At 44.2% G+C, this 26,073-nt stretch overlaps 1 protein-coding gene across 4 annotated transcripts in view; it reads left to right on the forward strand.

Annotated features, from left to right (window-relative positions):
- The window catches only part of LYN (LYN proto-oncogene, Src family tyrosine kinase), a 115,266-nt gene that overhangs the window by 78,013 nt on the left and 11,180 nt on the right, over nucleotides 1–26,073 (forward strand). For all 4 annotated transcript variants that reach the window (XM_038579338.1, XM_038579340.1, XM_038579337.1 and 1 more), the window contains exons 10-11: nucleotides 1,049–1,125; nucleotides 23,945–24,098. In XM_038579338.1, coding sequence (XP_038435266.1) covers nucleotides 1,049–1,125; nucleotides 23,945–24,098 — 231 coding nt within the window. The remainder of the gene's footprint in view (nucleotides 1–1,048; nucleotides 1,126–23,944; nucleotides 24,099–26,073) is intronic.

The following is a 26,073-nucleotide window of genomic DNA, read 5'->3' on the forward strand; positions in this document are numbered from 1 at the left end:
GAGTTTCTCCTCATAATAGTACTTAGCCTTTTTTTTTAGATTTTTAAAGAATTATTTATTCATGAGAGACACAGAAGCAGAGACATAGGCAGAGGGAGAAGCAGGCTCCCCACGGGAGCCTGGTGTGGGACTCCATCCCAGGACCCCAGCATCAGGACCAGAGCCAAAGGCAGACGCTCAACCACTGAGCCACCCAGGTGCCCTAGAATTTAGCCTTTATTAAGGATTTACTCCGTACCAGATTGTTCTTGATGCTTTCCCTGGGTAAGCTCCCTTAATCTTCTTAGCAATCTGAGGGCTAAGCACCATTGTTCTGTGTTGTGGGCGAAGTAGCAGGACATTTATTGAGTGCTTACCTCCCGCTAAGCACCGTGTGGCACATTCTTTAAATCTATCCCCACAGGGCCTCTGATAATAGCTAGTAGGACATGCCCACTTTATAGAGACTAAGATGTTACAGGGAAGTAACTTGCCTAAGGTTGACTCTTTAAATTCTAGGAGAAAAGCAGGTCTTGTTTTAGAGATGAAGCCATAGGAAGTAGGAGGGTTCATCGACACACTTTCTCTTAGGTGCAAAGCACAGTGTGTTCATCAGACACTCACTGAGCACCTGCGGCATGCGCTGCCTCTGTGTTTTTGCTGGACACACAGATAGGAGCGAGCCTAGCCCAGTGTCTGCTCCAGGCAGGCCTGCTGGGATGACTTGCTGCTTTCTGGTTCTGAGCAGCTCTGAGGATCAGACAGCTGCAGCAAGTGGACTGTGGCAGCAGGTGCTAAGTGCTCTGGAATGCACTGTTCTCAGACACCCAGAGCTAGAAAAATACACTGTCCACCGTCACCCTTTCTTACCCAACCCACACACTACATTTTGCATCAGGTCGAAGGTAACTGGGTTTGACCAACTTCAGGAAAGGGCACTGCGGCCATACAGAACTGCCAAGGTGATCATTTTGTGGGTCCCCCTGCTGATAGTAATGATCCTTTGACTTGTTTGGCTTTTGGTCTCGTGTGTTTGAACTACACTGACTAGTTCCTCCTCTATCAACAGGCAGTTTGCTGGATTTCCTGAAGAGCGATGAGGGGGGGAAAGTGCTGCTTCCAAAGCTAATTGACTTTTCTGCCCAGGTGACGTATTAAAAATCAGGGTGCATGTAAGTTCGCGAAGACCTCCCTGCTTCAGAGTCACGAAGTTCCAGGGAGAAGGCATTTTTGTTGGATGTTTCCCAGTAGTGGTTCTGAGAAAAAGGCCTTCCAAAGTGCACTTCCTTGGAGACAGTAATGGGTGCTTCACACCGAAGTCATCTGTGTGTGTGTGTGTCGAGCTCTGACTTGGATGTCAGCTGCCCTAAAACATGTCAGCCTCTTATACTGGGGTTCACACCTGCTAAGGGCTCTTCACACTTAGCAATGTTTACACCTGCACGAGCTATAGAAACAATGCAGCAGAAGTGGTCACTTTGTGCCACATCTTGGAGATGCAATATCATGTGGTCTGAGCACAGCACATTCGAAGTGATGCATGCGTGATATTGGAGTTACTAACCTAAGGTTCAGATGCTTTTAAGTACCTAGTGTTCTTGAAAACAGAGGAACTATATTCTTTTCTTTATCTATCCCCTTCCGATCCTTCCTGATGGATATGCCTTTAGGGTTCTAAGAAATACCCATGTAATGTATAATATTTCTAGAACTAGCCAAAAAGTTGAGAATTTGATTACTTTGGAATCACACGTTTCCTGAAGTGCATTTAAGGACAGAGGGAAGTTACCCAGAAACCCAGCAATGTACCTGGTGTGCCAGGGAAATATGCATTGGAACAATGCCAGCTACTGACTATTAATAGTCTAATTGTATCTCCTAGTCATCCTTGATAATTTGCTTGTTGTGTTTCTTGATACTGGCCATGGGTAGTTCATGTGGGAACGGCCACGTGCCATAAAGCCTGAAGCAGCAGAAGAGATTTCTAGAAGTTCCAGGAAAGGGTCACCTTTATGATCTTCATTTCTTACTCCCACTTCTACCCTGAGACTCTCTTTAAGTTGGGAACTTGAGGTGGCCTTCTTGGGAAGATGAGATCAAAGGAATGCATTAGTATGCAGGTAACATACTAAGGTGGGGTCAGAACACATATTCTACAGCAGAGCATTGTGGGCAGAGCTGGTGTTCAATATTCAAACACTAGCGTAGTGTGGCGCCTGGCTTGTGGCTCTGACTCAGGAGCCAGAACCACTCGGGAAGTCTTTTGCCTCTTTGGGTTAGTTTGTCCACCCATCAAATGGGAATGGGGATTCCTATTTTCAGGAGATGTTGAGGTCTAATCTAATCACAGATTGCCATGAACATAAGCACTTCAGAGCCTCTTGGTGGAAGCTGAGAGAATCTTCGGGATGACTGTCCCCATTGTTCTGGCAAAGGTGTGTGATGACGTCATCTATCAGCCCCCATCTCATCTACCCAAACTTAACAAGCTTTAGTAGGTTCCTTATCTGAATCAGAAATTTAAAGATGATCTGGAATCCCAATATCTAGTATGGAATGAAGTAAGATCGCTATGGTAGAAACTGGGAGAAGAGAAAGAGTCCAACAGCCCTGACTTTACTCAGACTCTCTACCCTGGCCCCTGAGAGGCTCTATGGACTCCAGGGTTTCCAGGACTACAGTTTGAAAACCACTGCTCTGCAGTAAGAAGAATGATTACTTGGAGGGATGTAGCTCTAGATCCTATGTAGATAGGGAGTCAGAAAGTGGAGAAAACGGAAATCGATGAACTTGCGTCACACTTGACATTGATAGGCCATCGAGGCCCTCGATCTGGGCAGTGATTTTGGCATCCCATGTAGATGAGACACTTGAGTATAATGAAGGTTTGTTGCACCCACTTCTCAGTAAGGGAAGGGGACTGACAGGGATATGGAAAAGTGGGGCCTGTGGCCTAGAGGACTAAGTGGTCATAGTTCAAGTAGAGCTGAGGGTCTGATCTCTGTGTGCCTACAGTTCTCTAGGGTTACATAAGATCTACAATTATATGGAAATTATGCACATCAGGGTATATACTGTACCTAGAGAAGGACTTTATGTTGTCACATTGGTATTTTTTATTTGATTTTGTCCGACATACCTTATAAAACCTTATCTCAACATAGTCAAAGTTTTTAAGGTCCGACTCAGCGTCTCTGTATCTGTTCTTTAACTTTGTAAATTCATACTGTTGCTTAAAAAGGTAACTTTTTCTAACTTAAAAATGAGTTGGGGGAAAAAGTTGCTCTCTTTGTATTTCTGAAGGAAGATTATCCTGGAGCCTGGCATTGACCATCACTTTCAAATTGTAGATTCCAGGTGGCTTCAATTGACTCCTCTTGTCAACTGTGATGGGGCTGAAACCCCCTGCCCCTGGTGAGAGGAGGGGCCCAGGATAATCGAGGCCACCGCCAAACCAGTATTCCAAATCCAACTCCTGCTAGTTAAAGTCTTGTTTCCCTGCCCAGGGTTTCTTGCCCAGCAGTGACCACTGGGTTGAACTGGTGAGACATCTAGTCTAAGTGCATGGATGGTAAGTGTCAGCGGGAGAGTCAGCAGGTCAACATCACCCAGAATGTCACTTGGCATGTGATTTTTCACAAAATTCTTTTTTTGTAACCACATAGGATCTCCTTTTGAGTTCATCTTTGTTCATGGTGCAAACTTCACCCAGACTCTTTCCCAAGCCTTTGCTCCAGGAGACCCATTTCCTTCTGAGACCACATGCTGCCCCACCTTTGACTATCATCTGCTTCATTTGCTTGTGACTTTTCTTGTTATGATATCGATAGCATGGGAAGAAGTCCTGAACCTTGCCATCAAGGAATGGGGTCTGCACGCCTCACTTTCAGTCTGAAACCATGTACCTGATGCATTGGCACAACGCACCTGATGTGCGTTCCCACTGTGATACTGTCGATTCGTTTTGTGCCTGGCTCTGCCAACACTCCTCTGAAATTCTCTTTATATACAAAAAGTCGTCTCTGAATTTTTTCCCCTTCTCCTCTCCATCCTGTGCCACCAGTTAGCTCTGTCACTTCTCCATAGTGAGTAAGAAGAGAATAATAAATATTAATAAAGCTGGCCCAAGGTGTTAGAAGAGACCTGGTGCCCACATACTTCATAATCCATCCTTTCTATACCTTCTTTCCTTGACTGTTTAGAGTGGACAGAGAGTAAAGCCGGAGATACAGGTAAGTCTATATTTGACTCTCAACAAGGGCAGGCAGTAGTGTGTACTTTGTTCTGTTAGCATTGTTAATAGCAAAGAGCACAAGAGGGTATAATGAAATTCAGCTGTTTTTCACAAAGAGAGGTTGAGAATGAAAGAAACCAGCTTACTTAATCTGTCTCAGAAGGATGAAGGAACAGGGGTGAGGGACAGCACTGGGACTTTTCCCACAGCTTCTCACCAGTCTCTTCTTCCCTCTCCTCACAATCTACTTCCCCAAGTTCTGCTTTCCCCTCACCATCCTCCTCTTACACCAGTCAAGACAGGAAGTGGGTGAGGGTGCATGACAGCCTCTCGGTTCATGTGAGAGCTGATTTCATCACTTCCTGTCTCAGGATGAGTCCTAAAAAGCTCTTTTGAGCCCAAGTGTGATTTATGCCTTGCAGCCTGTCTCTTGGCTCACTGGCCTTCCTCTGCATTTAATGGAGAGGGAGAAATCCCAATTAAAGTAGCTCTCCCAGTGCTTTCCCTCTTGTATGAAATGAAGCGATGCTCTGCTCTTTGTGCTAACATTGGAAAATTACCCCTTTGCGGAAGAAGTTTGGTGCCTTCAGAGCAGAGACTACATAATTCCCTCCCAGCCTTTGCCGCCTGTGAGAGGAGAAAAATGAACTTGAAATGACAAGGATTGGCATTTGTGAGAACTCCCTTGCATGGAAGTGGAATCGGTATCTTAGCCTTGTACAACTTAGAGGACAGACGTTGAGAAATTCACAGTTGCAAGATGGTGGCCAGAGAAATCCTCTTGGGATTCAGGACAAGTAAACCAGAGCGTGTCTGGCTTTTTGGTGGCAACATCGCTGAAGGGCAAATATTACCAAAAACGAAATGGACAATTGTGTATGAGTAAAACTGCAGTAGAAACAGAAAAGTCAAAGTTAGTGTTACATTCATGGCAACAAGTACCCTTTTTTTAACTCCTTCCAGTTGATAAAGCCTTTCTACGTCCATTTTCTAGTTTGAGCCCAGAAAGCATTTATATCATAATTTACTGCATTTTATAATTGAAGAAGTGACCTTGGGTTTGTCCAAGGTAACAGAGCAAGTGGCTAGAAGTGCTGGACTTGGTCCTGAGTCTTCTGACTTTAGATAACGTCTTTCCTCTGCATTGTCTCACACTTGCGTTCCAAGATCAGAGTTGCTCTTAAGATCGTTTTGTACCTGACACATCGCTGATAATGCATGTTTACCCCTTAATGGATTTTGCTTATCAGAATTGATGATATCCAGCAATTCCCCCCTCCAAAAAAAAATCTCTATTGCCAGACAGATATTTCTTTCTTTTTTTTTTTTAAGACTTTATTTATTTATTCATGAGAGAGAGAGAAAGAGGCAGAGCAGACATAGGCAGAGGGAGGAGCAGGCTCCATGCAGGGAACCCGATGTGGGACTTGATCCTGGGACTCCAGGATCATGCCCTGGGCCAAAGGCAGGCGCTAAACCGCTGAGCCACCCAGGGACCCCTAGATCTTTTTTTCACATAGTGATTATGCTCAGCCATATTATGCCCAACGCCCCATCCATGACATTTAAGCCACATTTTATTTTTTTATTTTTTTTAAGCCACATTTTAAATTGGAATTTGGTAAACTGAGGAAGGCCAGAAATCTGTCTGTGTAATTCTCAACCTTTTTGAGTAAGAAGGCCAATTGCCATTTAACTACCCCATCATTTGAGTATCTGCTGACTGAGAAAACAAGACAAAGACTGGGAATCTCTTGCAGTAACTCTAGGTTGGGACCCACTCATCTCTCGGTGGTAAATGAGTGTCTGGAGGGAACTTGCTGCAAAGTCTCTAGAGTATTTGCCAATATCGTCAGGTAATGTGTCTCCTCATTCTACCTCTTTGTAAAGAACGTAAAAGATAAGTTAGGTTCTTATTCTGCAACTCATGGCTACCCAGCCCCCCTTCCCCCACCATGATATAATGAAGCAACTACTTTATTTTCTAAACCTTTATTAATCTACCCTTGATTGATAGTGTCTTCCCATTTAATTTACTTAAACTGGAGGAGGAATTGCATGGAGATATTGAATCAGATCCAGTGGCAAGGGAAAACCTCAGACTTGGTATGCCCTGTGTCCAGGAGGCCAGATCTCCTTTCCACTCCATATTTGGTCTCACTTCTTTACCCCAGAATTCTCACACATTACTCTGCATGGAGGCCCCACATTGCCAACTCTTCTTTCAAGCATGGAAGCCTCCTCAGAGGGGGAAAAGGCTGGCACAGAAGAGATAATTAATTCTACAAAATAATCTGAGTGGCACGCTACGCTGGCTGGGGTGTGTGGTAGTCACCCAGGATGCATTACGAAGGAACCATGGCAGGGAACATAAATCCCAATATAAAATATGGAGATGGTGGCTAACTCTTTGTACAGAATATGAGAAACATCACTCTCATTTTGTAAACTGAGCTATTGATGATGTTAATAGTGGGGAAGGCATTGAGCTGAGGCCTGGAAAACCTACTCCTGCCTGGGAACAATCATTTCAGGGGCCTAGTCCTCATCTGTAAAATCAGAGAGACAGGTTAGGTTTCCCACAGCATGATGTTTCAACTCTAAAACACCACGACTAAGAAAATCTACCAAGAATATCTATGTGAATCATTATTTGAAAGTGTCATTAATGATTTTGGGTGTGTTCAGATGACACTGATATAAGACCTTGATATATTGCTGTAAATAAAGGAATATGAATGTTTCACAGGGCTACAGTACCCGGGCGGCAGGAGTGTAGATGGTCTCTATCTGTTTTGCATAGTGAGTTTTATGTCTGAGACTTCAACTTTGACTATGAAAACTTGCAAAATGGGCAAATGAAACTAAAGGTACCGTCAGAATTGCAAAACTGGATCATATGCAGTTTCCTTCTGAAAAAGTTGAAAGAATGGGAAACTGTCATTTAAAAATAGTATCAAATGAGAACTCTCTTTTTCCCCACTTTGGTAGGTGGGGGTGGGGCTGTTTAGCGGGCTTAGGCAGAGGAACCATGACTGGCTGTTTAAAATAGCAGAGAGGGCAGACGATGTTATTCTTGTTTCAATTTTGATTGGAAAACTTTCTAGCAGCCGTCCAAAGCTTTAAGCTAATGTAAAGGGGAGGAGGTGGTACTTCTGGTCTGCATGCCAGATCTTCCTCTTATCTCAATATTATTTTGTCCTGGGGGTGGCAGTTTCTGGTCGGTGCTACTGTAAGTCACAAAAATAATTTCCTCTTTAGGGACTTATCATGGAAGCCTACAAGGCCACAATTAAATAAAAGTAGTTCAGCAGTAGACAGAGTTTATTACCAGCTGCTCACAATTTTAAAATGTAGATGGGAGCACCTTGAAAGGAGTAGCAGAGTGTGAATTCCAGTTGATCTTTGTCCAAAGCCCGTGGCTTGCTTTCCCCATGTTCCACTCACTCTCTTGAGACACTGCCCTCTTTTTCACCCACAAACGTGTACAGAGCACAGCTTGGTAGATAAGTAACAGCAGTGGATGGCACGCTAGGAATACGGCAGGGCCTTTCTGCGACGGGTGCTTTGGGCTACTTGCATAGCATAACCCCGGGGGGGCCAGGTGGCAGGAACAGGTAGGCTTCCTGGAGGGGGTGACCTTAAGAGCCAGGGTTAGCCCTGCTAGCCTGAGAGAGTTGGAGGTAAGGAGGAGTCTTGGATGGAAGTTGGTGCATAAGGACACAGAAAAGAGGCACAAGGGGGTACAAATTTGGTATGTGGGAAGAATAGGAGGGGGGACACAACCCTCTTGAATTACATCGGAACAACAGTTCCTTGTTTCATAGATGACTCTGAGGGGCACCTGGGTAGCTCAGTGGTTGAGGGTCTGCCTTCAGCTCAGGTCATGATCCTGGGGTCGTGGGATCGAGTCCCAATCAGGTTTCTCACAAGGAGCCTGCTTCTCCCTCTGCCTATGTCTCTGCCTCTCTCTGTGTCTCTCTCATGAATAAATAAGTAAAATCTAAGGTAGATAGGGAACATAGATAGATGATAGAGGACTCTGAAAAGATGTATTTGAGAAAGACAAAAGAGGCTTCTACTCAGCAAATGGCCTCCCAGGAGTTCCAGGTCTACCCTTCGCATTTGATTTTACCTTCGGGTGGTTGGTGAGCACTGTTTGTATTTACTATGATACGTGTGCCTCCGCTCTCACACCCTCACTCCCTGGCAAATATCCTTTCAATGGGGATTTGATGACTTCCCAGGGAGAATGGGTGAAGAGGGCAGAGCCCCGGGGGAAGGACGGAGGCTAGCCAGGGGGTGCCAGGAGCCTCGTCTGGGGAGACAGCCTGTAAGGAGGAGGTGGGCACTTGCATCGGAGTTTTGCAGCAAGGAGGTCCCTGGAGAACGTGGCTGGACCTGTCAGTGCAGCGGTTCAGATGGGAGCGCAGCGCCTGGCCTCGTCGCCCTTCTCTGTCCCTGGCTGTCCTCCCCGGCTCCCAGTTCTTGAATCTTTTCCTTTATCTGTACGACTTCCTCTCTAGACCTGGTTGGCTCTTCTTCACCCTCCGCCTCTCCTCCCAGTCCTCCCTCACCACTCCCTGGCCGCACTCTTAAATAACTGATTGCTGTCATTACTTAAAGGCAATTGGATAGTCCTTACTTTCAAAAGTAAGTTCATACTGATTTTTTTTCCTATGAAGGAAAAAAAAAAAAGGAAAGAAAATTACTTAAAGAGAGACTTTTCAATGATCTTTAAAAAAAATATGCTTGTGTCGTTTTCTGCAGAAAAAAAGAACTTTCTTCCCTTGTCTTTGGAACCTTAAGACTGTTATATTGCTCATGAGGTTTGGTAAAATGTAAAAATTGTTTTAAATCGAATCACCAAACGTCACCCCCAATTTAGTAAGTCTGTTGTCTTCAGGGTTTATTCTGAGGTCAGTTTGGTGCCTGGAGTGCGTTTCCCCGGTGTCACTGTGGTAACTTTGCAGCCTCGGGCCAGCATGGCAGAGGCCTGCTTTGGTGTCCTCCATGAGGGGTATTGAGTTATCTGATCCCCCTGGTGCAGCTTGGCAGCCAGACTGAGGGTCCTGCCCAAGGAACCAGGGATGCCACAGGGCTGCCAGAGGGCAGCCAAGCCGCAGATGCCACCATGAGGCCTCACCCCTCTTTATGGGGACACCCCTTTCTGGGAAGCCCCTTGCCTCTCCCCCACCCTCTGCAACCCCCAGAGCTCCTGCCCTAGAGCAGCAGCCAGGGCCAAGGAGGTCATAGAGTCCTCAGGCTATGGGCCTGTAAGGACCTCCCAGCCTGGCTTCCTCCCACCATCCCCCTGCCTCCACTCCAGGGGCAGCTCCTCAAGCCTCCCTTCTTTCCACCCCCTGCCCTGATAGACAGCTGGTCAACCAACTCTCTCGTTCCTTCTTCTGAAATATATCTCCCTTGACCCACTCACCGTCAGGTCTCATCTGAACAATGGTGGCTGGTTGCCTCTTAACTGTGCTGCTGGGCTGGGCGGGTGGAAATTCGGGGCTCCCAGTTACACGTGACTTTCGGGTAAACAAGGAGTCATGTTCTAGTAGCAGTGTCCCCTTTGTAATTTACCCGGCAACCTGTTCGTAGGGTCTCCCTGCCTTCCTCCTCCCACACTGCATGGAGTAGGCGGGGCCGATGAGATAAATGTATTTGTGCTTTTTTTAAAAATTGTGGTCAAATATACATAACATAAAATATACCATGTTAACCATTTTTAAGTGTGCAGTTCAGTGGCAAGAAGTACATCCACACTGTTCTGCGACTGTTCCCAATATCCAGCTCCAGAACTTTTCCATCTTCCCAAACTGGAAGTCCCCACCTGTTGAGCCTCAACTCCCCATTGCCACCTCTCCCTGGCCTCCCGGCCACCACCCCTTCCTTCCTTCTTTGTCCTTGTGAAGTAGACCGTCTGAAGTATCTCACCATTAGGGGGACTTTGCATACCTGCTTAGCACCTTTAATGGATTCCCATCCCATTTACAATATGTCCTGATGGCCTATGAGTACAACTTCCCGGCATCCTGCCTTCTTCCCATCAGGAGCCAACCAGGCTCTGTGCCATCTTGGTCCCTCTCCTGAGCCCACCCCTGGAAGCCACCCCTTCTGTTCCATGCCTCACTGCCCTTATGTTCGAGGACGTTTCCCCCAACCATCTGTCCTAAAACTATTCCATCCCAAGCCCTTGCTCACTCCATTCTTCTCTACCTTGGCCTCCTGTTAGTTTCTTTCATAACGCTTACTGCAACTTGAATATTTTGATAAGTTCTTGTTTACCTTTGTATCCCTAGCACTTAGTGCCGTGTAAACAGTAGGTGCTCAATAATATTTGTTGAATGACTAGATGGACCAAAGTGCAGACTGCCTATATTCAGTTTAAGACAATAAATTCTTTATTCTCTGCTTCATAAGCTCTGAAAGAGTGTTTAGAAGAGTACACATTCTGGGTCACTCTTCAGGTGTATTTACCCATAAAGTATTTTCCAGATACATTTATTCTTCCTCTTCCCCCAAGTGTGTTTACATTCCTGCACAAAACTTACCTTGTTGGTCTAAATAGAAGTGAGAAAAGAAGGAGGAAGTAGAATACAAGTATCTGGGCCTTTATACAAAGACAAAGAGCTGCTTTGTTTCTCCTCGTGGTCAGTGGAACAGAGGATGCCAGGAGGAAGGAGAAATGATAAGCGAAACACTTAACACCAAAGCGAGTTGTGGATGCATTTAACTTGGGGAGGGGGGAATACTGAGCAAGTTTTTCATCCTATTGTGTCCTTCAGATCTTTTGGCTCCTTTCCCTGGGGTTGGGGAGAGCCCTGTCTCTGTGCCTGTACCAGCAGCCAGTGGAGGTGAGAATGCTGGAATTCAAGGGGTGGTGGGGCTGGCTGATTCTTCTTCCAGTGTCAAGATTTCCAGCTCTTGTTAAGAATTCTAGGCACCTCTCCTCCCGTGTCTAGAACAGGATTTTCTGGGCAACGCTTTTTGTTACAGAAGCGACTACTTGCATGTTTGTTAACAAAGATCATTTTCGTACCTCCTACCTATGGAAGATCCAGACCTTCGATCTCCCTGCTCCCCCCTCCCCTGCGAGGAACCCCAACTTTGAAGTCCACCCTCCCTCCCCGTTATAGCTGTTCCTGAATCTCTGGACACTTGTCACTGCCTTGCTTCACTGCTTTCTCCCTCCAGCCCCTGGACACCCTGAAGTTGTTTGTAGAGACCTTCAGACTCAGGTCTGTTTCTTGTCTTCCTCTCCTCCAGGACTGTCCTCTGTCCTCCATTGCCCCACGAAGGCCACTCCATGCTGAGGACCACCCCTCCACAAGTCCCAGCCGGTCCACCAGCCCCCATCTGTCTTGCCCACCTCCTCCCGCCGGCCCCACCCTGGGACTCCACCTCCAACCATAGCTTCCCAGCCCTTTCAGCCCACGGAACGATGCACTGTTCCCACGTTCCACCTGCCTCGTGCTTTTCTTCTGGCCTGGCCTGGCTTCTGCAGACCCCCTTGGGCCCCTGGCGCTGCCGAGACTCACTGGCTTTCCGCACTTCTGATTCCAAGCCAGTCACGGAGGCTACACAGCTGTTGGTCACCTCCTTCTTCTCCTCCACCCCCAAGCCTTACCTCCTTCTCCTTCTCTCCCTTGGTGAATGTCCTTGCCGTCTCTTTTGCTAGCAGCAGGAAGCCACCCCGCACTCCCTCCTTCCTGGTGTGACAGCACCCTGCATTGTGTACCAGGTCCCATCTCCTGTTGCCATTTCAAGACACTCTTCTAGAAATTCTACATTAGCATTTTCCCCTCATTTCTGGGCCATTCTCAAAGGAATTATAACAAGTTCTCCCTTTCCTCCATCTCTCTTTCCACCTACCTCCACCTCAATTTTTCTCCTCCTCCCCCCTTTTTAAAATATTTTATTTATTTATTTGACAGAGAGAGAGAGAGCACAAGCAGAGGGAGGAGCAGAGGGAGAGGGAGAAGCAGGCTCCTCTCTTAGCAGGGAGCCTGATTTGAGGCTCAATCCCAGGACTCTGAGATCATGACTTGAGCTGAAGGCAGATGCTCAACCGACTGAGCCACCCAGGTACCCCAAAACTCAAGTTTTTAAAAGTATTTTGTTGGAGTTGAATTATAGCACATGTGGCCATATATTTTCTCCAGCTCTCAGCTGACATGGGGTATGTCTGTTTGCTGATGTGCTCTCTTCTCTCTGCCCCATGAGGAAGTAAACTCCACAGGTAGGGACTATGTTTATTGCCCACAGGCCCAGGCTCCTAGCAGGCAGGCTGGACTCCATGTAAATAAATAGAAGATGGTCCTTGGGCTAATGGAAGACCCTGCCTCAGAACGACATTGATCTTCAGTCTTTTAATGTGCTAAGTGTGTCCTCTGGGTGTGGCATCCTAGTGAAGCTACAAGTGATTGGACACTCAACACCTCCAGCTGCTTTATGTTAACTTGTGGCATATACATGTATGATACGATGATATAAATGTGAATGTGTACTTAGTAAATAATCCTGGAGGTCTTTTAGGGTTCATATAGCACAAAACAAGTATTCATGCTCTGGGATATTCTGAGAAAATGTGATCTGTATCAGATCTCACTTGTTTTTAAGTAGACTTTTTTTTTCTTATTAGAAGTCAATGCGTACTTATGATAGAATTATTGAAAAAATGGTATTCAGAACCTAGCATTCTTTTTTTTTTTAATTTTTTTTATTTATTTATTTATGATAGGCACACAGTGAGAGAGAGAGAGGCAGAGACACAGGCAGAGGGAGAAGCAGGCTCCATGCACCGGGAGCCTGATGTGGGATTTGATCCCGGGTCTCCAGGATCGCGCCCTGGGCCAAAGGCAGGCGCCAAACCGCTGTGCCACCCAGGGATCCCAGAACCTAGCATTCTGTTATAAGCATTTTGTGTGTTCTTATGCTATATTTCAGTTTTATTTTATGATTTTTTAAGTATAATATTTATAATGGATTGAAAAAGAAAAGGTGAATTATACTATAGCTTAGAAACTAAAACCCTCTTACCCCGATTTCTTGGTCCCAATTTTAACAATCCTAAGGCATATTTCCAGGTTCCAGCATAGGTTATGGTCATTCCTCCCCACCCCCCATGGAAATACACGATACATATTCTGCAATTCTATAGCTTAACATATCTGGGCTATTTTTCATATCAGTGGAGAATGATCCTCCTCATTCTTTTAAAGCTACTTATTTCTGCTCCTGTGTAGCTGTCCTGTGATTCATTTAACCATTGCCTTATTGATGGACATTTATGTTATTTTCTAGGGATTTTTTGGTTTGGTTTAGTTTTTACTGTAAGAAACAGTATATAGTGAAGACCCTTCTCTACATGTTTGTTTATTTGTGAAAGTGTGTGTAAATGATAAATTGTGGGGGCACCTGGGTAGCTTAGTAGGTTAAACATCTGCCTTTGGCTCAGGTCATGATACCAGGGTCCTGGGATCAAGCCCTGCACCGGGCTTCCTGCTCAACAGAGAACCTGCTTCTCCCTCTCCCGCTCCTTCTACTTGTGCTCTCTCTCTGTCAAGTAAATACATAATATCTTTAATAAATAAATAAATAAATGATAAATTGTAGGTTGTAGATCTACCAAAATAGTGTATACATTTTAAATTTTGATAGTTATTCCTGAAAGTCTTTCTAAAAAATGAGAGTACCTTTTGCTTCATCCCCTTGCCCAAACTGGGTATTGTTAACATTCTCTAATCCAATCTGACAGATTTAGGATTCATTATTATATCTATACTTATTTAATGTAGATGAGGTCAGACATCTTTTTCTATATTTATCTTTTGCAGTTGATTTTTCTGGGAACTCTTTCATTAAACTTTTACTCACTTTTTTCAATTAGCTCATCACCATCCATTTTATTTATTTCTAATTACACATTAGGTTTGTATCGTATGTGCTGTTCTGTATGTATTGAACTGAATATTATAATTTTTCATTTTATTAAAAGTCTTTCATAAACGTATACGTCTTTACAATATAATATTCTATCCTTATGATTACATCATGATTTTCTAACATTCTCTAATAGATCAACCTATGAAGAATCTCTACTTCTTCACTAATACAAAAAGCAATACAAAACATTCCCGTGAACAAACCTTTACTTATTTTATTTCCTTACTTTAGAACCCCTGCCACCAGTAGCCAGATAACAAGATCAAAATATGGATGTTTGTACGTCTCTCGACATTCACAACTTGTTTTCACCAAGCAAAATTTGGCATTGAGTAGAGTGAGTTGTTTCTCAATTTGAGACTCTCTGGGGTTGGTTCACATTCTGCCTCAGAGACAATCCGTATTCAAGCTCAGAAAAAGGAGTCATTGGTTTTTTCTCTTTTCCTGCCTCACTAGGGTAAGTCATGAACTATTTGCTTCTTTGTCTTTTCAAAGCAGGAACATGGCTCATTAGCCACAGATGAAGGGATAGTTCATTTAGATCATAGTGGCAGCAGCGAAATTGATGTAGAAGAGAGGACAGTAGGCAGAGGAGATATTGAATCCCCAAGTGTCATTTATTCACTGCCCTGTCCTGAGTGTACAGAAGTAGAGAGTCTTTTTCAAGACGAGGAGGGTGGGGGAGTCTTTGGCAGATCATTGCTTTACACTCCCGGGCAGTTGGTGTAAGGGAGCAAGCTCGTCATGCTGAGTGCAGGCAGAGTCCGGAAGTTAGCTTCTGCCAAGGTTGGTGGCAGCCACTCAGCAAAAGGGAGCCGGCTCGCTGAAGGCTGCCAGCTGGCAGGTCTTGGGCTGCACTTCCATCCTGTGCCGGCAGCTTCCCGCCACTTGTCCCTTGGCTCTAAAGGATCAGCTCTCCTGTTTGTCATTTCACTATTTGGAAGCAAATCTGGATTTTGGACTTTCTATTATTAATAATAGTATAGTAATGAGACTAATAATAGCCTTGCATCAAGCATTTTTCCATTCTCCTTTTCAATCTCATCTGGATGTTACCAGGTTGATACTGTTATTATCACTATTTTGCAAAGTGGAAAACTTGAGGCTTCTGGAAGATACTCACCTCATTTTCTATAAAACCAAACGGCGTCATTCTGAAGTTTCTGATCCCTAGTCACAACAGTCGAACTATGTCCTGAGGCAGGATCGATAATCCTTCTACTTCCTGCTGATCCCTAGTTAGGTATTCACATCATGGTCAGGTTTATCTGAGGTTGGACAGAGGAGCTGTCGAAGGGGTAGAAGTGATGTGGGAGGAGCTTTGTCTGCCTCCCAGTTTGGTCTGGTCCCGCTCAGGTGTGCAAGTGGGTGCTCCCATCTGGTGTGCCACCATGAGCTGCCACACATCGCCTTGATTGGAAGTTGCCTTGCACAGGTGGGGGGTGGGGGAGTGATGAGTGCTATGCTGACTGCTCTCCCTACAGCAAAGAGCCTTCGCTAGGTGCTCATCCTGCTTTCCTACACTGGGAGGCTTCCAGTAGTTATATGTGTATGTTGGGGGTGGGGGTGTAAAATATTCAGAACATGAAATTCACCATTTTGATCACTTTTAGGTGCACAGTTCAATGGTAATAAGTACATTCATGCTGTTGGGCAATCATTACCACCGTCCATCTCCAGAACTTTTTTCATCTTGCAAAAATAAAACTATATCCATTAAACAACTCTCCATTCTCCCTCCCACCAGCCTTTTACAATCACTTTTCTTCTTTCTGTCCCTATGAATTTGACTACTCTTAGTACACAATATGAGTGGAATGGTACAGTATTTGCCCTTTTGTGACTGGTTTATGTCACTTAACATCATGTCCTCAATTTTCATCCATGTGTCAAAATTTCATTCCTTGGAAGTCTAAGTAACATCCCATTGTATGTATAGATTACATTTTGTTTATCCATTCATTCATCAGTGGACATATAGGTTGCTTCCACTTTTTGACTATTGTAAAAACAAAAGAAAAACTATTGCTACTATGAACAGGGGTGTACAGGTATCTGTTATATATTATACAAACATCTGCTTTTAATTTGGGGGTGGATTATACCCAGAAGTGAAATTGATGGATCACAGGGTAATTCTGTGTTTGTATGGTAATTTCTTTTAAGAATACCCATTCTGTCTTCATATGGTTGCACCATTTTACATTCTCAACAGCAGTGCACAAAGGTTCCAATTTCTCCATATTCTCACCAACACTTGTTATTTTGTTTTTTTGTTTTTTCTTTTGCTTGTTTGTTTGTCTTTATAATAGCCATCCTAATGCATGTGACGTAGCCCAACAAGTTTTCAGAACATCTATGGGAATTAGTTGAAAAATTTGTCTTCCTTTTTTGCTACAGATGTGAATCTCCTTTATGGAAACCTACTGATTTGAATATGATATTCAGTGACATTGTGAATGTCTCCCTGAGACAATCTTGCATACTGTTGGATGGATTAAATTTTGACCAGTCATAGGAACCTCACCAGCCCTAAGTTTGCGTATGCCAAACTGCCCTCATCTTTGAGCTTTGAAGGTAGTCTGACAGACTGTACAAACTTGGCCACTTTTTAAATTATATTGTTTTTCTATTTCTATTTCTCCCTCCTTTTACCTGCCTGTGAGCATTCCACTGTTTGTACCTCTTTGTAAAGGAAGAAGCCAGTCTGGATGAATGGTTAAGAGCACAGGTGGTGGAACCAGCCAGGCTTGGGTTCAAATCCAATTTTATCCAGGAAAACATTACCTTCTCTAAGACTCAGCTTCCTCATCTTCACCACAAATACTGCCTGCCTCATAGGCTTGTTTTAAGGATTATCAATGCCTACCCAGGTGCCTGGGCAGAGTACGCAGCCAATGCATGGTAGCTATAATCATCACCATCATCACCGTCATCAAAGTAATACCATTCACTACTTCTTAGCAATTTCGCTTGGAAAAGGAGAGTAAAGAAAAACATTATAATAACCAAATAAAGCTAAAACAACATTTCTGAAAAATTTTCATCCCAAAGCAGAGCAAGGAATGAGCTCTCTCTTCCATCCCTTCCTCTACCAAATTACAGGCTGAAGAGTGTAGGACTCCAGAATGGAAAGATCAATGAATATTAATAGAAAAGTGTTTCTACAGAAGCTATCAAGTGCTTTAAAACAAATACTGTCATATTTGGAGTACAGAGATGAGTTCTTACTTAAGGTTTCTTTTCAGAAGTTCCCCATTGTCTTTGCATTCTGCTTTTCTGTTGTCATTAAATGGTCTTTAGGTCAGTTAAGATTAACTCTGGGGGTTTGTTGTTATAAAAGGCTCTTCACACTGACTGTAGATTTTACCCAATTGCCACTCATTTGTTCCATTCCAACTTACTAATATTATCATTATTTCACATGCTTCCTAGGACTTTTGAAAGTAATTAGTTATTTGAATTCTATTTTTCCAGAGTGTAGGAAGGAAATACATATCTAAAGAATGAAGTTATCGATGCCTAACAGGACAGGTAAAGCTATAAGAAAACCAGATTTTTATTCTTTTCCTGCCTTTTGGCACTTTTCTTGTTTAATTTCTCTCGTCGCTTGTCTAGATGACAAATGTTTTCCAACCAGCCAATTCTAAGACAGGTTGTATTTTCAGTTCCAGATTCTCATTTAGGCTGGAATTTCCTGGGGTAGATTTTAGCTTTGCTTGAGAGATCTCATTGAGTCCCTCAATTAGGTTCCTTTCATTCCTTTATTCCCTCCATCATCTGACTCAAATGTAGGCTTCTTCTCATTAAAATAAAAAATAACTCACTGAGCAAGATAGCTTGTTATTTGCCAAATTCTCAGACAAGTGATAGTAATTAGGATGAATACAGGAGCACCAGAGCAAGACTTCCAGAGCAAGGCAGTCCACACAAACATTTTGTTATTTGTCCAAAGTGTCACTCAGATTCTCTGGTGAAAGCAGCCCAGTGTGTGTGCCAAGCAAACCATCCATAGAGCACAGGCCTGGGGAGGGTCTGCTGAAGGCTCAGAGCATCTGAATGGGGGAGAACCTGCTGGAAGCTTGGGTGTACTTACTGTGTGGGATGCTGGGTTAACATGTTTCTGATTGGGCTTCTGAAAAAAAAAAAAAACAAACAGAAAAAGATGAGTGACCTCTGTGGTCGTTGCTAACAAGGACAGTCACTTGTCAGGAGGATTATTTGAGCTCTGCTTTGGTATGTAAAAACATAATTGAGATTCTTTTTTTCCCTCTAGAGTTGTATTCCACATAAAATAAGCCCACTGATCATTTACCAAGGGGCTGTGGCCTTAGGTATTTCCTGCCCCAAGCAGAACTGTACTGAGACCCCCCCCCCCCCACAGTTGACCCCTGGCAACTCACTTCTCAGTAAATTTATTTGATAATGGAAGCTGTGGATCACTCAGAGAGCAGGAGTCATGTTGCCTTCCTCAGAGCAATCCAGGCAGGGGTGTGTGAAAAGGGTCTGCTGAGCTGCCTGCAGTGTTTACTCCTCATTTTGGGAAAAGAAACACAGACTTTCTATCTAAACATTAATATTGGAGAAGGAATTTAAATGAGTTAGCTCAGTCCAAATGCTTCTGACAACTTTGGTCTGATTTCTGACCTTGTACCCTGGGGAAATAATGTATCTGCAAAGTAATTAGGACTCTAGATTTTGTGTTCCGTCTCCACTTTGTGTATCATAAGTGTGCACCTGTGCGTCTGTGTGTGTATACGTGTATGTGCATAGTGGAAAATGATGAGCAGAGGGAGCAGAGGCTGTAATGCTTTACAAAATGCTGGCATTCTGAAAACTTGCCATATGCTTGTATGTATTCGTGTGTGTGCATGTGGGGGTATGTAAAATCACATCTGTAGTTATGAATATACCATAAAATAGGCACACGCCGGCAACACTACCATGTAGAATATGCCTGCAAGAGCCCTCTGAGATGTCGATGAAGGTCTGCAATCCACCCCTGATCCAGCTCTCTCACCAGCCAAGACCACTGGGTCACCTCCACCTGGAAGGCATGACACCTTCTAACTTGTTGTGGGCCACGGAGGGTACATACACACTTCCTATATCACACCAGCAGCAAAGGAGGCAGGCCAGCATATTGGTGGGCAGATCATTCGATCATGCCTTTTGTCTGTGGTTGCACATGTTTTGTTTAGCCCCTTTGCTTCCCCCATGTTTGAAAGCTGATTGGCAGACACCGGATGACCAATTTCTTTTCTTTTGACAGCACATTCAAAAGGCGTCTCTGAAAAACTTGCATTGCATGCGACTGGAAGTCTGCTTCTTTAGCATTTGACAAGATAAGACGGTCCTGTAACTTGGGAAACAGCGTTTTTAATATCACCCCGGTGCCTAGAACTTTTACCAGGTTCTAGATGCCTGGAACTTCACCAGAGCCCATGTGGGTTACTGGCTTAGGGTCACTATCTTACTTAATAATCCTCTCGGCCCTCCCAGGACAGCAGAACACAACACAAACACACACACACACACACACACACACACACACACAACCCATAGGGAGAAATGTCATCATCATATATTTCCACTGAAGGTACAAAAAGAGGAACCAAGAAATGTACATTCGCCATGCTATCTGAGCTGAAGAACATGAGAAATGCAAAGCACATCTAAACGTAAATTAGTGAGCTTTAAACCAGGAGTAGGAAAACATTGCTAACATTATCTTCTTACATGATTGTCCTCAGTTTAGGTAATGGGGGCGCTTTTTATTTCAAATTTCCAGTAGCCTCATACCCAGACTCTCTCATGCAGAGTTAAGAACCAGCACCTGAACATGAGACACATGGTTAATTACTTCGTTGGCCTAGGCAGGAAGTTTACAGACTCAATGTGTTTGTACATCACCGGGCCTGGTGTTATGAGGCTGCTGTGGTCCAGGATGAAGAGGACTCTTCGTATGATTTAAACCATAAAGATCAGATCAGTTTCCTAAGCCCTCTAAGTAATGGCACAGCCCCCAGAACCATGAGATAGAAGGAGATAGGCCTTCATCCCCAAGCTGTGAGGCTGAAGGATACTCTCCCTGAGTGACAGGAAAAACAGAAGCTCATGACACATATTTCAAGCTGTTTGTTAATGAGGTCTTCAGCCAAGGCATTCCCAGCCCCTTGTCATCTGTCCCTGGACCTTAGCCTGCTCCTACATGACACCTCCCTCCTGACCTAGGCTCTCTACTGCCGGCCATACACGTATTGCTCCTTCTGTTGCTTGAGCTGAGTTATATAGTAGCTTCCTTTCCCAAGCATTGTGAGGACAGCAATCCACTTGTGAGGTTGTAGGTATGTGTTGAGACCAAAAACTCATTCCAATGTATGTAGAACTTTTTTTTTTTAAGATTTTATTTATTTGAGAGAGAGAGAAATAACATGGGGGGTGGGGGGATAGGGAGAAACAGACTCTCCACCAAGCAGGGAGCCCAAGGTGGGGCTCGATCCCAGGACCCAAGGATCATGACCTGAGCCAAAGGCAGAGGCTTAACTGACTGAGCCACCCAGGTGCCCCCTATGTAGAACTTGGAATCCTGAAATAGTTTAAGCTTAAAAGTGGATGATCTAGTGCAGTGCTTCTGACACTTTAATGTTCATGCCCATCACCCAGAAATCTTGTTGAAATTCCGATTCTGAATGAATAAATCAAGGTCAAAATCCAAAATGCCACACTTCTCCCAAGCTCCCACATGATGTTGAGGCTGCTCCAGGCCCGAAGGGCACACTTAGAGTCACAAGGGCCTAGGGCGGTCCTCCACCCGGACTGCATGTTGGAATCACCTGTGGAGGCCTCATTCCTACAGATTCAGGTTTAATTGGTTGAGGGCGGGGCACCTGGGTGGGTCATTCAGTTGGTTGTCTGCCTTCAGCTTGGGTCGTGATCTCAAGGTCTCAGGATCGAGCCCCGCATCTGGCTCTCTGCTCAGCAGGGAGACTGCTTCTTCCTCTCACTTTCCTCTGTGCTCTCTCTCAAATAAATAAAAATATTAAAAAATAATAATTGGTTGAGGGTGAGGCCTAGGTAGGGCGGTATTTAAAGATCCCCAGAGACACAGCCAAAGTTAAGAAATACTAGCATAGGGTCTAGGACTTAATTTAACTGCTAAATGCACAGAAGGGACATTAAGTTTATTTCCAAACCATTGCACTAACTTGTGGTGTGACTCTGGGAAAGAAATGTCCTTTCAGCCTCATCAGAGTTCTAAGGGGAATGACAGTTACTGATCTTTTAAAATAAAATAACATATAGGTCATTAAAATCTACCAGCAAGAATGAGAGAGATGTGGATAGTTGGCGCCACGTCCTAGAGTCTCTGTCAGCGGTCCAGTCCCTAGTGGGGTGTCCAGGGCAGGTTACTGCCAACTTTCAGCGTAGGCTCAGGTTGATATCGCAGCCAACTTTGGCTCTGGGGTTCCTGAGCAGTTTGTATGTAGCTATTGGAATGTGACCTGAAGGCCCAAAGACAGCCATGTGCACTACCCTACACCTGCCCCAAAGGATTGACATTCCTGCGGGGACCATAGGTAAACAGACGAGGGAGCCCTGGGACTACCCACATTCACAGGTGGGAGTCACATAAGGCTCCTTAGAGGATGTGACGTCTCCACTGAGGCCTTCAGAATAAGTTGCCGACCCGAAGGGCCTAGAGTAAATGTTCCACAGCAAGCAGAGGAAGCTCTGGAACCAGGCTTCAGGGCTTCAGGACAGGAGCTGGTCACAGTGAAGAGGCATGAGGGCTGAGCAGGCGTTAGGTCATACAGGGCCTCTGTGGCAGTGTTGAGTTCAGACATTGTCTTGAGACGAATTTATTTTGTGTGTGTTTTTTAAAAATATTTTATTTTATTTACTTATTTCGAGAGAGAGAGAGCATAAGTAGAGGGGACAAGCAGAAGGGAAGTGCGAAGCAGACTCTGCACTGAGCAGGGAGCCTGATACGGGGCTCCGTCCCCGGACTCCAGGATCATGACCTCAGCCAAAGGCAGACACTGCACCGACTGAGCCACCCAGGTGCCCCTGAGGCTAGTTTTAAGCAGGAAGTGGCCTGGTAGGACTTGCACAGAGGACTAAAGTATTCCTGTCCAGGGACACGATAGCCCAGACAGTCACGGAGCTGAGGCTGGCCAGGCCAGCCAGGCAGGGACCTGACTCCAACATGCCCCAAGCAGGAGCACGTAGCCCTCTTCTACACTTGACCTGCCCTGCTCCGGGGCGACACACAATACTCTTGCTTGGAAAAGCCATACAGTATTTAATTGCCATTTCTACAAAAGAAAGAAAAAGATCAGACCTCTTTTGTTCCTTCTAATGTATGATTTTCTCTGTTCAAAACTGCCCTAGTGTGTGCTAATTATTAGACGCCAGAATTTTTGTGTCTGTGTTGCTGGCAAGACAGTATTCTGGTAGTGTTGAAAACCCAGTGCATTTCCTAAAGAACTTTCTGAGAAGGTTTGGTGACAAGGTGGGGGGTTCTGATAGATACACATAAAGACAGAAAAAAGGAACAAGGTGTGGCTTCTGGCTTGGAGGTGTTTACTGTCTGGCAGGCAGAACAACAATAAGTGCATGAAACAGCATAAAAATAAAGACTGAGCTATGATCAGTAGGTGCAGATAGTTTTTGTACAAACTGACCGTGGAGGGTGGGCACAGGGTGAGGAGAAGTCTTCTGGGAGCAGTTCAAGGAAGCCTGGTAAACCTCGGATTGGCCAAGAGAAGGGAGGAAAGATGGTCCAGGTGAGGGTCAAGGTGAAGCAGAGCCAGCAATAAGGAGCTCTGCCTCTGTGAAGCAGCGTGGCCTCGCTGAAAGGGGGTTTGAGCTGGGTGCACGAGTGGGGAAAGTCAGGTCCTCCAAGCTGAGACTTCTGGATTTCGAGATAGAATCTACAAGAATACATTCATTCCTATGTGACATAATCCGAATTAGAGCTGTCCTTCTAACTGCTCACCAGATACAGTTAGTAGTTCCTTCCTTTCTTCCTTCCTTATATCTATCCTTGATTTGTTCCTTCCTTCCAGATCCTTATCTTTATAATGTTTGGTAATGTTTTCCCCAAACATCTCATTTTGATTTCCCTAAAAACCCAGTTTTCTAGCAAGCAATGAGTAGTAGTTTCACCGCCCCTACTTTATGGTTTTGTTTTTACTCTTGGATTCTTTCCTGCCATCATCATCGTGCTTTGTGGTCAGGGTGGATCTCTCTTCATCCGGGAACAGGACTGAGGCCGGAGAACTTGGAGAACCAGTTCTGTGGGCTGGTGATTAACTTGACAGCAAGGATGCTGCTGCCCAAGGACATCCTGTTCTCGATACCCCAATCATTTATTTGTGGTAGTGTGTCACTTTCTCTAGCTCCAGTGCCTCACTTGAAACACTGGGATCGTGACATCTGTGTATCCATGTGCAAGATTTTGGTAGGGTCTTTTTTTTTTTTTTTTGTAGGGTCTTAAAAAGATTTCCCACACGTTAGAAAATGTCAAGACAGGCAGCTCTGTTAAAAATCACACTGAGACCGTAACCCCTGTCATTGGAGATTTGTGGTGAGGACGGTTATTTTAGAAAGGACTCAAAATACTGATTGTCATGTACCTGCTGCTTTTAAAACTTGAATGATCAGAATAATATACATGAAAAGATTTCAGGATTTTGAAAGGTTTTCAGTTTTCCTTGTTGGTCCTTTCGGATAACCTACCCTAAATTGAAAATGAGAGCCTCTTTGTGTTTTCAGATTGCAGAGGGAATGGCATACATCGAGAGAAAGAACTACATCCACCGAGATCTACGAGCAGCAAACGTTCTGGTTTCTGAGTCACTCATGTGCAAAATTGCAGATTTTGGTCTTGCTCGAGTCATCGAAGATAATGAATACACAGCAAGAGAAGGTATGTTGTCTTCACGATATTTACGTGTTTTGTTATTTAGTTTTGTTTTTGTCTGGTTTTTCGGGGTGGGGGAGGGAGAATGGTTCACGAAGCAACTACAATAGTCATCATTTAAAAAAAGAACTCATTTAATAAAATGTTCACAAGGTACCGTAGTTGCTGTTTGTGGGTATGTTCTAATATTTGTTTTTAAAAATTACTCTCCTGATTAACTTCACATACTGTTTATAAAGTTGACAGATGTTGTCATTTGTATTTCAAATAAGCACAGGAAAACACAAAGAGACTTGGCAAGTTCAAAACGCTTTGTTTATATTGTATATTAAAGCTTCTACCCAAACAATGAAGTCCACTGTTCCTAACTGTAGAGAAGACGTTTGTAATGATAACTCTGTAGCCTGTGCTGGCCTTTTCTTTTTTTTTTTTTTTTTTTTTTTTTTTTTTTTTTTGTGCTGGCCTTTTCATTGCAAATTAAAACTTGGAAATTATCAACACAGAGAAGTAAATGTAATGCACTCTTTTATTTAACTGCATTCCATATTATACACATAATTAAAAACGCATGGAAAAGCATAAGACTCTCAGTTGCTATGTGTGGCTCTGTCGCTGGACCCTGTCTGGGGCTGCACTCGCCCTTAACGTTGGAGACTCATCCATGTTGCTTAGGATCTAAGGATCCTGATAGTCTCACTCATGAAAGTTGAGTGAATGTTTTTGCAGAGCCAAGCACTCTCTTGACATTCCTAAAAATTATTAAACACGTGTTATTTTCCTTTAACCATGTGCATGTTCTTTCTGGAAGATGTCCACTAGATTTATAAAGATGGCAGATTCAGAACATCGTTTTGATTTATTTAGTATTTCTTGTGCCCATCGTGTTTCAGGCAGTTCTCCTTCTGCCTCGAGATTGCATTCTCTTAGGTGGGTGATAATTTGTCCTCAACAGTTTGAGGAAAGGGGGTGAAAAATAATAACTAAAATGTAGAGAGTATTTATGTAGAGAGTATAGTGGGCACCATTCTGAGTGCTTTTCTTATTTGCTTATTTTTTAGAGAGAGAGGGAGAGAGTGCAAACAAGGGGGAAGGGCAGAGGGGAGGGAAACAGAGAGAATATCCTCAAGCAGACCCCCCATTAAGTGTGGAGCCCAACACAGAGCTTGATCCCAGGACCTTGAGATCATGACTTGAGCCCAGACCAAGAATCGGATGCTTAACTCACTAAGCCACCCAGGCACCTCTCTAAGTGCTTTTCATACGTTGTCTCATTTATGTTTACAACAATCCTATGTAATAAGCTCTATTTTGTTGTTCTTATTATTATCATTCCCACCTTATAGGTGAGGCCACAGAGAGGTTCAGCAGCTTCCAAATTCCCATAGTAAGTGGGAGAACCAAGAATCAAACTCAGGAGATGTAGCCTCAAAGTTTGCCAGCTACAACATGTTCCACTGGTTTTGTTGAATTGAACAAGACTGGTGCCTCGCAAAAACAACTATTGTTGTGTGGGACAGGTGGCTTAGTGCAGAGAGCTTAGATTCTAGAATTAAATAGTAGCCATTTCAGAGCAACAGTAATATTTACCTTTTATTGATATTTACCCTATGCCAAGCATGCAGCTTAACCCAGTTAACTCTGGCACCAACCTTATGGAGGTTCTGTTTCCTCATTTTATAGAAGAAGGTGCCAAGAAAACCCAAAGGCTTGCCAGGGTCATGCCACATTGGAAGCATTAGAACCAGGATTCAAACTGGGTGCACTGTGTGGGACTAACCACCCCCACACACAACTGGGGTCCCTACTGGAGCCACCTGGCCCTACCCTGCCCCCTGCCGCTACCCAGCCATGCAGGGTTTAATCCCCAGAATGTGCAACAGTGCATGCCCTGCACCATACCTACTGTTCTATGAGGCTTTCTGCTATCTTTACTGATCTTGTTTGGATTTCCAATTTGGGTCTGACACCACAAGAAATTCCA

This window comes from Canis lupus, chromosome 29, assembly GCF_011100685.1.
Source record: "Canis lupus familiaris isolate Mischka breed German Shepherd chromosome 29, alternate assembly UU_Cfam_GSD_1.0, whole genome shotgun sequence".
Lineage (NCBI taxonomy): Eukaryota > Metazoa > Chordata > Mammalia > Carnivora > Canidae > Canis > Canis lupus.